Source organism: Aquarana catesbeiana, linkage group LG06 (genome assembly GCF_042186555.1).
Source record: "Aquarana catesbeiana isolate 2022-GZ linkage group LG06, ASM4218655v1, whole genome shotgun sequence".
Taxonomy (NCBI): Eukaryota; Metazoa; Chordata; class Amphibia; order Anura; family Ranidae; genus Aquarana; species Aquarana catesbeiana.
Window position 1 is genome coordinate 86,019,639 of NC_133329.1, and position 14,820 is coordinate 86,034,458.

General features: G+C 45.3%; 1 protein-coding gene across 1 annotated transcript in view; it reads left to right on the plus strand.

Annotated features, from left to right (window-relative positions):
- Window positions 1-14,820, plus strand: part of MYO15A (myosin XVA) — a 162,657-nt gene that overhangs the window by 107,549 nt on the left and 40,288 nt on the right. Inside the window, exons 41-45 of the mRNA XM_073635189.1 lie at window positions 287-408; window positions 2,075-2,134; window positions 2,522-2,597; window positions 8,658-8,773; window positions 9,219-9,337. Of these exons, the coding sequence (XP_073491290.1) occupies window positions 287-408; window positions 2,075-2,134; window positions 2,522-2,597; window positions 8,658-8,773; window positions 9,219-9,337 (493 nt within the window). The remainder of the gene's footprint in view (window positions 1-286; window positions 409-2,074; window positions 2,135-2,521; window positions 2,598-8,657; window positions 8,774-9,218; window positions 9,338-14,820) is intronic.

Here is a 14,820-nt window from a genome sequence, read left to right on the forward strand (position 1 = left end):
GCGCTTCATTAAAAATGTGGGGTATACATGGGCAGGGCAAAGGGGGTGGAGTTAGGGATGGAGCCAGGGGGTGGCAAGGTTTCGCCTAGGGTGTCAAAAATCCTTGCACCACCCCTGTTCACACCAGTGTATTGCATTGTCCTGAACGCCACATTTTTGTTGTGCTGACAAATCAAAAGGAGTCTTTCAAAAACACAGCATGGCTAAAACCCATGTCTATGCCAACAACACATGTAATCTGGTGTGAATGATCCAGTCATTGATGCTGTTGTATTTGATGTTCTAGTGTCAGTCTCCCGGGAATTGTCGGAAGATCAGGAGAACATCCAGACTCAGCTTCACCGGCAGTACAGCGAGGAGTACTACACCTACAGCAATGTGCCCTGGAGGATCTACATCCGGAAAGAGGTGACATGTCATGTTTTACTGGAGAACTGCAATCTGTTCAGGGAGACCCAGAGTGAAAGGCCACGAGGTCACTTAGTGTACCTCCTTCCCCAGCCACAGATACTCACCGTCACTTTTCTCCTCTGCTGCCCTGTTTTGGCATTCTGAAGTGAAGGGAGATACTGAGTACTTCCTGGTATGAAGGTAAGGTTGCCACCTCATCCCTTTAAACCCGAATACATATTAATTACACAGTTTCTGAGGCTAATTTATTGTAGCTAAGGCACCGAGTGAGTTTAATTACCACCTTAATCAGCCACAGAACCTGTGTAATTCATATCTGTTCAGGTTTAAAGGGATGAGGTGGCAACCCTATATGAGGGGCAGGTGTAAGCTCCAGCTAGGGCAACTTGGACATTTCACAGGGATTCTTCTCTATTACTCTGGTGGCTGAATGCAGAGCCTGGAGAGCAAATCGAAGAGGAAATACATATATGGGAGGTGTTTTGTATTTCTGTCCAGCCATTCCTGAGATTTACACAGCCCTGCCACACAATCCAGCCCTGTCTATCAGGGAACAATATCTGCTGTTTATTAACACTTATGCCCTGTACACACGATCGGACATTCCGACCACAAAATCCATCGGATTTTTTCCGACGGATGTTGTCTCAAACTTGTCTTGCATACACATGGTCGCACAAAGTTGGTTGGAAATTCCAAACGTCAAGAACGCGGTGACGTACAACACGTGCGACGAGCCGAGAAAAATGAAGTTCAATAGCCGGTGCTGCTCTTCTGCTTGATTCCGAGCATGCGTGGCACTTTGTGCGTCGGAATTGTGTACACACGATCGAAATTTCCGACAATGGATTTTGTTGTTGGAAAAATTTAGATCCAGCTCTCAAACTTTGAGTATCGGAAATTCTGATGGAAAAAGTCAGATGGAGCCTACACACGGTCGGAATTTCCGACAACAAGCTCCGATCGCACATTTTCCGTCGGAAAGTCCGATCGTGTGTACAGGGCGTTACAGGTTATGTCTCTCCCCCACCCGGTTAAAGAGTATTGAAAGAAGAAGCAGTGGACTGATGAGCTTATCTCCCTGTCACTCTGCTCTCTCCTTCTGCATACCTCCCAACTGTCCCTGATTTCGAGGGACTGTCCCTGATTTGGAGCAATGTCCCTCTGTCCCTCATTCCTCCTCATTTGTCCCTCATTTTGGTCTGATCCATATAGTTGTATATAAAATGCACTTTTTATCTTTCAAAAAATGTTTCCCAGCCCCAAACCTTTCATCCAATTTCTAAATTGCTGCATTTGTACATTTTAAAAGCCAATATAAAGGAATAGTAGTGGTAAAAAAAAGTTGTGGGTTTAATTAACCTTTTTTTTTTAGTTAATTTTCCTTTAAGGGGGTGTGCCCTATGCCTACATACATTTGCTAGTAGGTGTCCCTCATTCCCATCTCAAAATGTTGGGAGGTATGCTGTCTGCCAGCATGCTCATTGCAAAGTAGCACAACTGACTTGTGTTGTTTTTCTCCAGTTCCCCAGTCTGAGCTCTTCTTCGTGACCCTTTAGTGAATGATAAAGGGGCACTCTAACTGCAGACTGCAAGAACTGTTCTTTCCTTCAGACATATTGTATACAAGGCCTACTGTCTTATGTATTGTATTATTCTGCAGGTGTTCTATCCCAGAGACAGCTTCAACAATCCTCTCATCCTGGATCTGGTCTTTAGGCAGGTGAGACACTTTTATACTCACCAGTACTTATTAGCCCTTGGTCCACATTTAGGCTATGTATACACCATGTCATTCCTTGCATGCGTTTGCTAAGCATCTAGCTGGTGAGAATGCTGTGTTTAGCAGTGATCGCAGTAGTATGCAGAAATTGCTTTTTCTTGTAGGCAAAGCTGATGTGTGGTAAGCATTACCCTATGAGCTCTAACTCGCGACTGGAAAGGGAGCAGTAAAATAGGTGGTTGAGCCGTGGTTTTACCGCTCCCCAGCCGCCCACCTAAATTCTAACACTACAGCTGGGCTGTACACATGCTACGGTGCCTATGAGTGGAAATGCCCTCAGAATACCATGAATGGGTGACTTACTGTTGTTCCCCTTTAATGTTATAGGTGGTCAATGACACCCTGTCTGAGAGCTGCGTCAGAATCACCAAGGAGGAGAGACAGAAAATGAGATCTCTGCTGGGTAAGAGTACCTGTAATAATGGATATTTTGTCTAAGTTACTCATTCTCACAAACAGCATGCAAACCAAACCATTTTGTTGTAATCATACAGCAGTCCAATCAGGTATGGGCACAAAGTGAGTACAACAAACCAACACTGACCGTCTGGACGTTGGTCAGATGGATTCGAAAATGACTGCTATTCTTCATCTCCTTCTGAAAATGCTATTTTTCTGTCTGTCAAGCTCATCTTCTAGCTTCAGGGCCCCTTTCACACTTGTGCGACCTGAAAGCCGCGTGATTTTGCTGCCATTTTTTTGCAAGCGATTTTGATGCGACTTGTAGCAATGCCTGTGTAATTTTGAGGTCTATGGACCTCAAATCGCATCGAAGTCAGACCAGAGTAGTGCAGGGACTACTTTGAAGTCGCACAGAAATGAATGTTACTCATTGGAAATCATGGGGGTTCGACTTGTCATGCGACTTTGCAGTCCCAAGTTGCAGGACAAGTCGCACAAGTGTGAAAGGGGCCTAATACTTTGTCATTGGCCTGAAAGAAGCATGTGGATCAGTTGTCCTGATTTTACTGTCTGCGCAGTGACAAGGACTGAAGTCGCAGGCAGCCAGATAACAAGCATTTTCAGAAATGGGTCACCAATGGCACCTTATGTATTTCTTTCACACCAGGTTTCCTTTAAATAAAAATAAGCCAGTTCCATCTGTATTTCTCTATGTAAGTCACATACCGCTAAATAGCGCATATCTGACTTATAAATGGTGAAATAGGGGTTAGATTAACGCTAGAGTGTCAGCTGTGAACAGAGAAATATTACCCCCCACGATAAGATCTATATCACAGATACCAGTCTCAAGTCTGACATATACTGTACATCTGTGAAAGAGCGCTCCCACTTTATTAGATATGCAAAAAAGGAGAGGGTTTGGGACTTTAAATGAGGCGTGTACACCGTTGGTCGATGCAGTGACCACAATCTTGGTATGAATACATAAACAAAATAGTTGCACATAAACGCAAACTTTATTGAACTGTCTGTCAATATTTATAACCATGTTGTACCATGATATAACAATTGCTCAATAAAATTCCACAGCAATAATGCAGCAAAAATACACAATAAAATCGAGACATACATTATGTACATGATAAAACACTAGAGGGATTGTCGCACAATATGCTCTACGCGTTTCGTGAAAACATCACTTCCTCAGGAGCAGGCGCTATCCAACTATCTATAAAGAACACATATGTAAGCATCAGTGTCGCTATATCTCAATGGTATTAAAATTATTGGCCCAAAAATTAGCAATATCAGAAATGAACTGTGTAGTTACTCTCGAGAACGGCTCCCATGGTCAGTGCCAGGTACCGACTACCAAGGCTAGACTCATGGGTCTAGCCTTGGTAGTCGGTACCTGGCATTGACCATGGGAGCCATTCTCGAGAGTAATTATACAGTTCATTTCTAAAATATTCCTCATTTTTGGGCCAATAATTTCAATACCATTGAGATATAGCGACACTGATGCTTACATATGTGTTCTTTATAGATAGTTGGATAGCGCCTGCTCCTGAGGAAGTGATGTTTTCACGAAACGCGTAGAGCATATTGTGCGACAATCCCTCTAGTGTTTTATCATGTGCATAATGTATGTCTCGATTTTATTGTGTATTTTTGCTGCATTATTGCTGTGGAATTTTATTGAGCAATTGTTATATCATAGTACAACATGGTTATAAATATTGACAGACAATTCAATAAAGTTTGCGTTTATGTGCAACTATGTTGTTTATGTATTCATACCAAGATTGTGTTCACTGTATTGACCAACGGTGTACACGCCTCATTTAAAGTCCCAAGCTCTCTCCTTTTTCGCAAATTAATAGGGATGGAAGCGCATATCTATGTGGGCCTCATTTAAAGTCCCAAACTTTTTCTATGTTTACTTTATTAGATATATTCAGGATTTAAATCAGAACTAAACTTTCTCAATCAACATGAACTATTTTAATCCCTATGCTGCTAACATAGTGAATGGATAGAAAGGCATATGATATTTACTGTATATATTGGCGTATAACACTCACTTTTTCACCATGAAAATCGGGTGCAAATAGCGTGTGCGTGTTATACGCCAATACTTCAATTTTAGCTGCCTCAGAGGGGACAGGGAGGTGGGCATGGTGAGCGCCGTCAGATTAAATACAGTGAGAATTTCTTGATGACCTCTGTAATAGGAAGTCCCATCTCCTGGGCCGCCATTGGACCACTGTTCTGTCTATCATAGGAGATTCTCACTGTAATCTGTCCGTGCTTGTCCCGCCCCCCTCCCTGTCCCCTCTAGGCTGCAGATGGGCATCGGTTAGACTGCATTGATGGCAATGGTGAGGCTGCTGCATTGATGTCAATGGTGAGGCTGCATTGATGTGGACTAATGAGGCTGCATTGATGGCACTTGTGAGGCTGCAGATGGCATAGTTGCCAACATTGTAAAAAAAAATGTGGGACACTTTTGTGGCTGTAGGCGGAGCTGTCCAATAATTAGGGGGCGGGGCATTCGTCAGCAGGCGTGGCCTAGTAAAAATAGACAAGTGCGGCGCGCCGCGGCGAAAAATGGGTGTGGTTTACGCAAAAATGTGGGCGTGGCTTAAATGGGCGTGGCTCTAGAGGGTGTGGTTAGAGTCTGAAATGAATGAGGGATGGAGAGGGGGAGAGAGGGGGAGAGAGGGGGAGAGAGAGGGAAATGACGGGACAGCAGCCCTAGATCCTACACAATAGAAATATGTGTATTCTAGAAAGTTTAACAATCAGCAGATAAAGATACTCCAAACACCTGGTGTTAGCACTTCAATCATCCCGGCACCATGGTTGTTATGGTGTCAGGATGATTGAAGCGCATTATTTCTATTATTATATTGTAATATAAAATGAAATCATTCAACTCACCATAATGCAGAATCAGTGGGATCCCTGAGCGTGTCACCAGCCACGTCGCCTGCCACCAGCCGTCCGTCCTTGCTTCAGATGTCCGAGCAGTGTCCGTCCTTGCATCAGATGTCCCCAGCGGAGCCCCCCCTCACACCAGGAGTCCCCGGCGGAGCCCCCCCTCACACCAGGAGTCCCAGGCGGAGCCCCCCTCACACCAGGAGTCCCCGGCGGAGCCCCCCCTCACACCAGGAGTCCCAGGCGGAGCCCCCCCTCACACCAGGAGTCCCAGGCGGAGCCCCCCCTCACACCAGGAGTCCCCGGCGGAGCTCCCCCTCATACCAGGAGTCCCCGGCGGAGCCCCCCCTCACATCAGGAGTCCCCGGCGGAGCCCCCCTCACATCAGGAGTCCCCGGCGGAGCCCCCCCTCACATCAGGAGTCCCCGGCAGAGCCCCCCCTCACATCAGGAGTCCCCGGCGGAGCTCCCCCTCACATCAGGTGTCCCCGGCGGAGCCCCCCCTCACATCAGTTGTCCCCAGTACCCCCCCCTCACATCAGGTGTCCCCAGTGCCCCCCCTCACATCAGGTGTCCCCAGTACCCCCCCCCCTCACATCAGGTGTCCGCAGTGCCCCCCCCCTCACATCAGGTGTCCCCAGTGCCCCCCCTCACATCAGGTGTCCCCAGTGCCCCCCCCCCCACATCAGGTGTCCCCAGTGCCCCCCCCTCACATCAGGTGTCCCCAGTGCCCCCCCCTCACATCAGGTGTCCCCAGTGCCCCCCCCCACTCACATCAGGTGTCCCCAGTGCCCCCCCACTCACATCAGGTGTCCCCAGTGCCCCCCCCACTCACATCAGGTGTCCCCAGTGCCCCCCCCTCACATCAGGTGTCCCCAGTGCCCCCCCCACTCACATCAGGTGTCCCCAGTGCCCCCCCCCTCACATCAGGTGTCCCCAGTGCCCCCCCCACTCACATCAGGTGTCCCCAGTGCCCCCCCCACTCACCTCAGGTGTCCCACAGCGGTGCGCGCGCTCCCCCCCACCTAGAACCCCCGCCCCTTTCCATATCAGACTGGCAGCGGGGCGGGGGGTAGGCGGGCCGAGGCGGAGCGGGGCGAGGCGGAGCGGGGCGAGGCGGAGCGGGGCAGGGGGTGGGCGGCGACGCAGAAGCTTCGTCTAGCCCCCCCCCAGCCGTCTTCCTGAACTTCCACAAAATGGCGGCCGGCGGAGACGGCCGCCGACCTCTAGCGGCGGCGGCGGATTCAAAAACGGGAACCGGATTTTTCGGGACATTTCCCGGGACACCACAAATCCGGGAATGAAGTCCAAGTCCCGGGAATGTCCTGGGAAATCCGGGACAGTTGGCAGCTATGAGATGGGCATTGATCAGGCTGCATTGATGGCAATGGTGAGGGTGCAGATGGGCACTGACCCTTATTTTGCTTCAAAGTTCCTTATTTAAAATTTAAGTTTTTTTCCAGAAACTTCCCTCTTAAAATGAATGTGCGTGTTATACGCCAATAAATACGGTACTTTTTTTTTTTTTTACATTTCTTCAGTTACTTCCTGGTTTCTGGCCTAGGCAAAATTAAATCATACATCCCAGGAGTCTTCATGGAAATTATTTTTCTTTTATCTGGAGGAGGGGCTTTCTCAGCTACACAAACTTCCTGTCTGCATGCCTGAGCTAAGGGCAGATGGATTCCAGGAAGTAAATGCTATATCAGGGGTGTCAAACTCCATTTCACTGTGCTCCGCATCAGCATTATGGTTGCCCTCAAAGGGCCGGTTGTACCTGTAAGAGTATATAAATATATCTACTCGTTATCAAATTAAATGAATGCCTCTGCGTTTAATGACTAGTTTTAGTAATAACTGAAGACTTAAGCTGCGAAGGGCAGGTGCAGACTAGCATGGAGCTCACTTACACTCCTGTAACAGATGATGCAGATCTGAAAAGGAGGGTCGCACACTGCTGCTGTCATCCACAAGAAACTTTATTGGAGACTGTTCCTGCTCTGAGTAGTCTCCAGTAATGTTTCCTGTAGATAATTCCAGCGGTGTGCAACCCTCCTTTTCAACTGGCATAAAATTGTATTATTCTCATAATAATTATAAGCAGATGTCCAGAGCACCCACCCTCTATACATCAGAAGTCAAGAGTCCCCCACCCTTCCTTACATCACAGTGCACCCCCCGTTACCTTGTGCTGATGATGGGAAGAGGCTGGGGGCGGAGATGGGAAGCAGAGAGTGCAGGGTCTGGAGCAGGACTGGAGTCAGCTGTCAGAGTCTGCTGAATGCTGAGACCAGGGGAGGCAGAGACAAGGGGGGTGCTGCGGCTGCACAGAGAGGCACAGGATCTATAGAAGGAGTTCTGTCCTCCTCTCTGTTGCTGAGCTGCTGAGACGGAGGGGGGCAAAGATGAGCCTCTCTGTGGCTGCATGGAAACGCGCAGGATCTGTAGGAAGAGTTCTGTCCTCTCTGTCGCCGAGCTGCTGAGACGGAGGGGGGCAAAGATGAGCCTCTCCGTGGCTGCATGTAAAAGCGCAGGATCTGTAGGAGGAGTTCTGTCCTCCTCTCTGCTGCTGACTGCTGAGACAAGGTGGGGGCTCAGATGAGGGGGGGGGGGCGCAGTTATAGGAGAGGTGCAAGGGCCACATGAAATGGCCTGGTGAGCCAGGTTTGGCCTGCAACCCTTGTGTTTGGCGCGTGTGTGCTATATGAATCATCTGCCCTTACTCAAGATGGCTGAGCCTAGAAATGCTAGCGGGGTGTTTTTCAAAATTATTTCTCAACAAAATAAAGCGTGGAGACATGGATGGATGGGTGGGTTTGACTTGAATATAAAAAATGAATTAAATAGCGTTTTTCGTTTTTGGTACTCAGATACAGTTTTAGTTCCGCTTTAAGGATTGGTAAATGACACGCAGAGGAGAGTGCAAGCCCTTCTAGTGCAACCATATTCTATAATTTGTGTATATATAACTGATACATTTAGTCTTCCTTGAGCTCTTGAACCATCTGCATATACATGTGTGACGTTTTAGAAATGGTACAAGTTCCGATTACTTTTCATTCCAAGTTTTATTACTGGTCTTATCATTGGTGTAACAAGCGTGTGATTTTCGATTGCAGCTGAATATAGGGTGGACTCCATTAATGCTATCGCTGATGATTCTGTGAAAAAGAAGGTAGTGACGGCTGCCCGCGAGGAATGGGAAGTGTATTTCTCAAGACTCTTCCCAGCGGCGGTAAGAGAACAGGATGTATATTCAGTTATAACCCCTGGGGAAAGTTAGGAAGCAGCAGAACATGGTCTTTTAGATGGGATTCATAAAGGAAGGTGGATGATATTATGTGGTCATTCTTAGAGAATGGGCAAAGTGACAGGTTCTCTTGAAAGCCCCCCCCCACCACCTGACCCAGTTATACTCACCTTCCCGGCCCTCCTCCACAGGGCCAGGAGTGAAACCCTGCGTAAGCTTTGTGTCTTATGGTGTCAGAGCTTACACAGAGCTGGTAAGCCCCTCCCACACATGACAATGTTTAGGCCCAGCAATTGGCCAGATTTTTGTAAGACCGTACTGCATGCAGTGATCCACAGTAACCAATCAAATATTAGAATTACAATTAAGCTGTGATGAATTACAATTAAGCTGTGATGAGTCTCAGTGTCTTTTTGCCTTTCCCATACAGGGTAGTGTTGGCACTGGTGTGCAGATTCTTGGTGTTTCTCATACTGGGATAAAGCTCCTGAAGATGCTGAAGAGTGGCGGCAATACACCCGAGCAACTGAGAGTCCTCCGGAGCTACAGGTAAGGAAAAGGGCTGAAATTTATCTGTCTGACCTGGTCATGCCAACTGTCCTTATAGAAGAAATTCAGTGTTTTAAAATGAAAAGCGCTCAATGCGATCACTTTACTCCAGTTTTAAGCACAGAGCATGAAACATCCAAAAATTTGGCTGATGCCCCCTCTCCCTCCACTACATATAAAGAGAACTATTCACAATTAACATTATTCGTTTTTTTAAATATCTACTGTTTATCTATTAGAATTGTGCAGGCTCACCTATGAAAAAAAAAAAAAAATAAAATAATATATATATATATATATATATATATATATATATATATATATATATTTATATATACACACACACACAGTATATACAGTTGTGCTTATAAGTTTACAAACCCTGGCAGAAGATTTCTTGGCCATTTTTAAGAGAATATGAATAACACAAAAAATGTTCTTTTACTCATGGTTAGTGTTTGGCTGAAGCCATTTATTATCAATCAACTGTGTTTACTCTTTTTTTAAATCATAATGCCAACAGATACTACCCAAATGACCCTGATCAAAAGTTTACATACCCTGGTGATTTTGGCCTGATAACATGCACACAAGTTGACACAAAGGGGTTTGAATGGCTATTAAAAGGTAACCATCCTCACCTGTGATCAGTTTGCTTGAAATAAGTGTGTGTGTGTGTATAAAAGGTCATTGAGTTTCTGGACTCCTGACAGACCCTTGAATCTTTCATCCAGTGCAGCTCTGACGTTTCTGTATTCTAAATCATGGGAAAAGCAAAAGAATTGGCAAAGGATCAGCGGGAAAAGGTAGTTGAACTGTATAAAACAGGAAAGGGATATAAAAAGATATCCAAGGAATTGAGAATGCCAGTCAGCAGTGTTCAAACTCTAATCAAGAAGTGGAAAATGAGGGGTTCTGTTGAAACCAAACCACGGTCAGGTAGACCAACTAAAATTTCAGCCACAACTGCCAGGAAAATTGTTCGGGATGCAAAGAAAAAGCCACAAATAACTTTAGGTGAAATACAGGACTTTCTGAAAACGTGGTGTGGCTGTTTCAAGACAATAAGGAGGCACTTGAAGAAAGAGGGCTGCATGGTCGAGTCGCCAGAAGAAAGCTATTACTACGCAAATGCCACAAAGTATCCGGCTTACAATACGTCAAACAGCACAGAGACAAGCCTCAAACCTTCTGGTACAAAGTCATTTGGAGTGATGAGACCAAAAATTAGCTTTTTGGCCACAACCAGAAACGCTTCATTTGGAGAGGAGTCAACGAGGCCTATGATGAAAGGTACACCATTCCTACTATGAAACACGGAGGTGGATCGCTGATGTTTTGGGGATGTGTGAGCTACAAAGGCACAGGAAATTTGGTCAAAATTGATGGCAAGATGAATGCAGTATGTTATCAAAAAATACTGGAGGAACATTTGCATTCATCAGCCAGGAAGCTGCGCATGGGACGTGCTTGGACATTCCAACATGACAATGATCCAAAACACAAGAAGGGGTGGGGGGGTCAGCCTGTCATTGCTCATACCATACGCCGCACACTGCATCAAATTGGTCTTCATGGCTGTCATCCCAGAAGGAAGCCTCTTCTAAAGATGATGCACAAGAAAGCCTGCAAACAGTTTGCTGAAGACAAGCAGACTAGGAAAATGGATTACTGGAACCATGTCCTGTGATCTGATGAGACCAAGATAAACTTATTTGGTTTAGATGGTGTCAAGCGTGTGTGGTGGCAATCAGGTGAGGCGTACAAAGACAAGTGTGTCTTGCCTACAGTCAAGCATGGTGGTGGGAGTGTCATGGTTTGGGGCTACATGAGTGCTGCCGGCACTGGAGAGCTACAGTTCATTGAGGGAACCATGAATGCCAACATGTCCTGTGACATACTGAAGCAGAGCATAATCCCCTCCCTTTGGAGACTGGGCCGCAGGGCAGTATTCCAACATAATAACGACCCCAAACACACCTCCAAGATGACCACTGACTTGCTAAAGAAGCTGAGGGTAAAGGTGATGGACTGGCCAAGCATGTCTCCAGACCAAAACCCTATTGAGCATCTGTGGGGCATCCTCAAACGGAAGGTGGAGGAGCGCAAGGTCTCTAACATCCACCAGCTCCGTGATGTCATCATGGAGGAGTGGAAGAGGACTCCAGTGGCATCCTGTGAAGCTCTGGTGAACTCCATGACCAAGAGGGTTAAGGAAGTGCTGGAAAATAATGGTGCTCACACAAAATATTGACACTTTGGGCCCAATTTGGACATTTTCACTTAGGGGTGTACTCACTTTTGTTGCCAGCAGTTTAGACATTAATGACTGTGTGTTGAGTTAGATTGAGGGGACAACAAATTGTTACTTTGAGGGGTGTACTTTTGTGAGATACCGTATATATACTATGTATGTGTGTGTGTGTATGTATATGTATGTATGTGTATATATATATATATATATATATATATATATATATATATATATATATATATATATATAATTATAATTTTTTTTTTTTAAATCCAAATGCAAGTGTTACCTGCATAAATTACTGTGTAGCCAGACAGCTCTGGGCCCCATAGCAGTCACAAAGCCTGCTATGTCTATAGGTTCTTGTACACCATTGTTGAAAGGGGTCTTTCAACTCTAACCCTTGGTTCAGAGAGGATATGTAAAGCTGAATAATGGGGCCTGTTGTGATATTCTAGGGGGTTTCACTCAAGGTGTAACGCTTTCTAAGGAGTTCAGTCCAGCCAGGAAATACTGTTTCAGGGCTTCTTGGCCCATTGTTATTCAAAGGAATAGTTAAAGTTATAGCGAAAAATAAAGGTTACCCTCACAGGGAGTTCCACCATCACTTCAAAGACCAAAGCTTAGGCCCTTTGACTGGTCTCTTAGACCATCTTTTAGCACCGCTAAAGCACAGGCCCATGTCCTGGCCTCTAAACAGGGGACCTCCTGTCTCCCATGTGGAGCCTAAATTACTGCTGTGCCCTTAATTATAAAGGCTGTGTGCACCTGCACACTCAGGTCTCCGGTAAGACCTGGACATAGGGTTAAAGATTTTGTTCCTCCAAAGTCACTTTGAAGCCTCAGAGCTCCAGAACCCAATATGGGATTTACCAAACCTGGGAAAACTGAAAATACATTTTTCTCCCCTTCAGAACAGATATTCTAGAGCAGGGGTCTGCAAACTGCGGCCCGGCGGCCAGATGCAGCCCTTTGCCTGCCTTTACCTGACCCCAAACAGTAGGGCACCATTTCTCCCACTGACACCAACAATGGGGCACTATTCCTACCCCTAATACCAAAGATGGGGCACTGTTTACTCCCACTGATATTCCTGCTGGCCACAGTCTGCCCCCCCCCCTAAAGTCTGAACGACAGTAAATTGACCCTTTGTTTAGAAAGTTTGGAGACCCCTGTTCTAGAGCCTCTCAGCCTGCATCTGAAAGCAAGGCCTAACTCTGTCACTTTATAAAATTGATCTGAAAGAAATTACTTTTCTGTATTCCTAGGAATTATCTTTGAGACAGAGATAGAGAGAAACTGCGTACCTTTTGCTTTAGGGCCCCAAATAATTACAGCTCTGCCTTCAGGCCTGACTGTTACTGCCTTGTCAAATGCCATGAACTTCTACTTATCACCTATGGACTGTCCCTGCTCCAGAGTCTTAAAAACAGTATAACATAACAGCAACCTATAAATAAGAGAAATGTGAACAGCTACAGGGCTCTACTACTGCATACTCATAATTGGGAAGACATCTCCCTTCTGACCCTTGACCTGATTCAGGGCACCAAATAAATACAGCTAAATATCGTGGCAAATGTAATCCTTTTACAGACATTTAAATATTTATAATCAATCATACTAAATATTTAAATCCTTGCCTCACTGGAACTATATGATCGACAGCAGTGTTTCCTAACCTTTTTTCAGTTAAGGCTCCCTTTAAATTATAGGCAATCTCAAAGTACCCTTTAACCACTTCAGCCCCGGAAGGATTTACCCCCTTCCTGACCAGAGCACTTTTTACAATTTGGCACTGCATTGCTTTAACTGCTAATTGCGCGGTCATGCAATGCTGTAACCAAACGAAATTTGCGTCCTTTTCTTCCCACAAATAGAGCTTTCTTTTGATTTTGATTTGATCACCTCTGCCGTTTTTATTTTTTGCGCTATACACGGAAAAAGACCGAAAATTTTGAAAAAAAATGATATTTTCTACTTTTTGTTCTAAAAAAAATCCAATAAACTCAATTTTAGTCATACATTTAGGCCAAAATGTATTTGGCCACATGTCTTTGGTAAAAAAAATGTCAATAAGTGTATATTTATTGGTTTGCGCAAAAGTTATAGCGCCTACAAACTAGGGTACATTTTCTGGAATTTACACAGTCTTTAATTTATGACTGCCTATGTCATTTCTTGAGGTGCTAAAATGACAGGGCAGTACAAAACCCCCACAAATGACCCCATTTTGGAAAGTAGACACCCCAAGGAAATTGCTGAGAGGCATGCTGAGCCCATTGAATATTCATTTTTTTGTCCCAAGTGATTGAATAATGAAAAAAAAAAAAAAAAAAAAATTACAAAAAGTTGTCACTAAATGATATATTGCTCACACAGGCCATGGGCATATGTGGAATTGCACCCCAAAATACATTTAGCTGCTTCTCCTGAGTATGGGGATACCACATGTGTGGGACTTTTTGGGAGCCTAGCCGCATACGGGGCCCCGAAAACCAATCACTGCCTTCAGGACTTCTAAGGGCGTACATTTTTGATTTTACTCCTCACTACCTATCACAGTTTTGAAGGCCATAAAATGCCCAGATGGCACAAACCCCCCCCAAATGACCCCATTTTGGAAAGTAGACACCCCAAGCTATTTGCTGAGAGGCATGTTGAGTCCATGGAATATTTTATATTTTGACACAAGTTGCGGGAAAGTGACAATTTTTTTTTTTTTTTTTTTTGCACAAAGTTGTCACTAAATGATATATTGCTCACACAGGTCATGGGCATATGTGGAATTGCACCCCAAAATACATTCTGCTGCTTCTCTTGAGTACGGGGATACCACATGTGTGGGACTTTTTAGGAGCCTAGCCGCGTACGGGACCCCGAAAACCAATCACCGCCTTCAGGATTTCTAAGGGTGTACATTTTTGATTTCACTCTTCACTGCCTATCACAGTTTCGGAGGCCATGGAATGCCCAGGTGGCACAAACCCCCCCCAAATGACCCCATTTTGGAAAGTAGACACCCCAAGCTATTTGCTGAGAGGCATGGTGAGTATTTTGCAGCTCTCATTTGTTTTTGAAAATGAAGAAAGACAAAAAAAAAAATTTTTTTTTTCTTTTTTTAATTTTCAAAACTTTGTGACAAAAAGTGAGGTCTGCAAAATACTCACTATACCTCTCAGCAAATAGCTTGGGGTGTCTACTTTCCAAAATGGGGTCATTTGGGGGG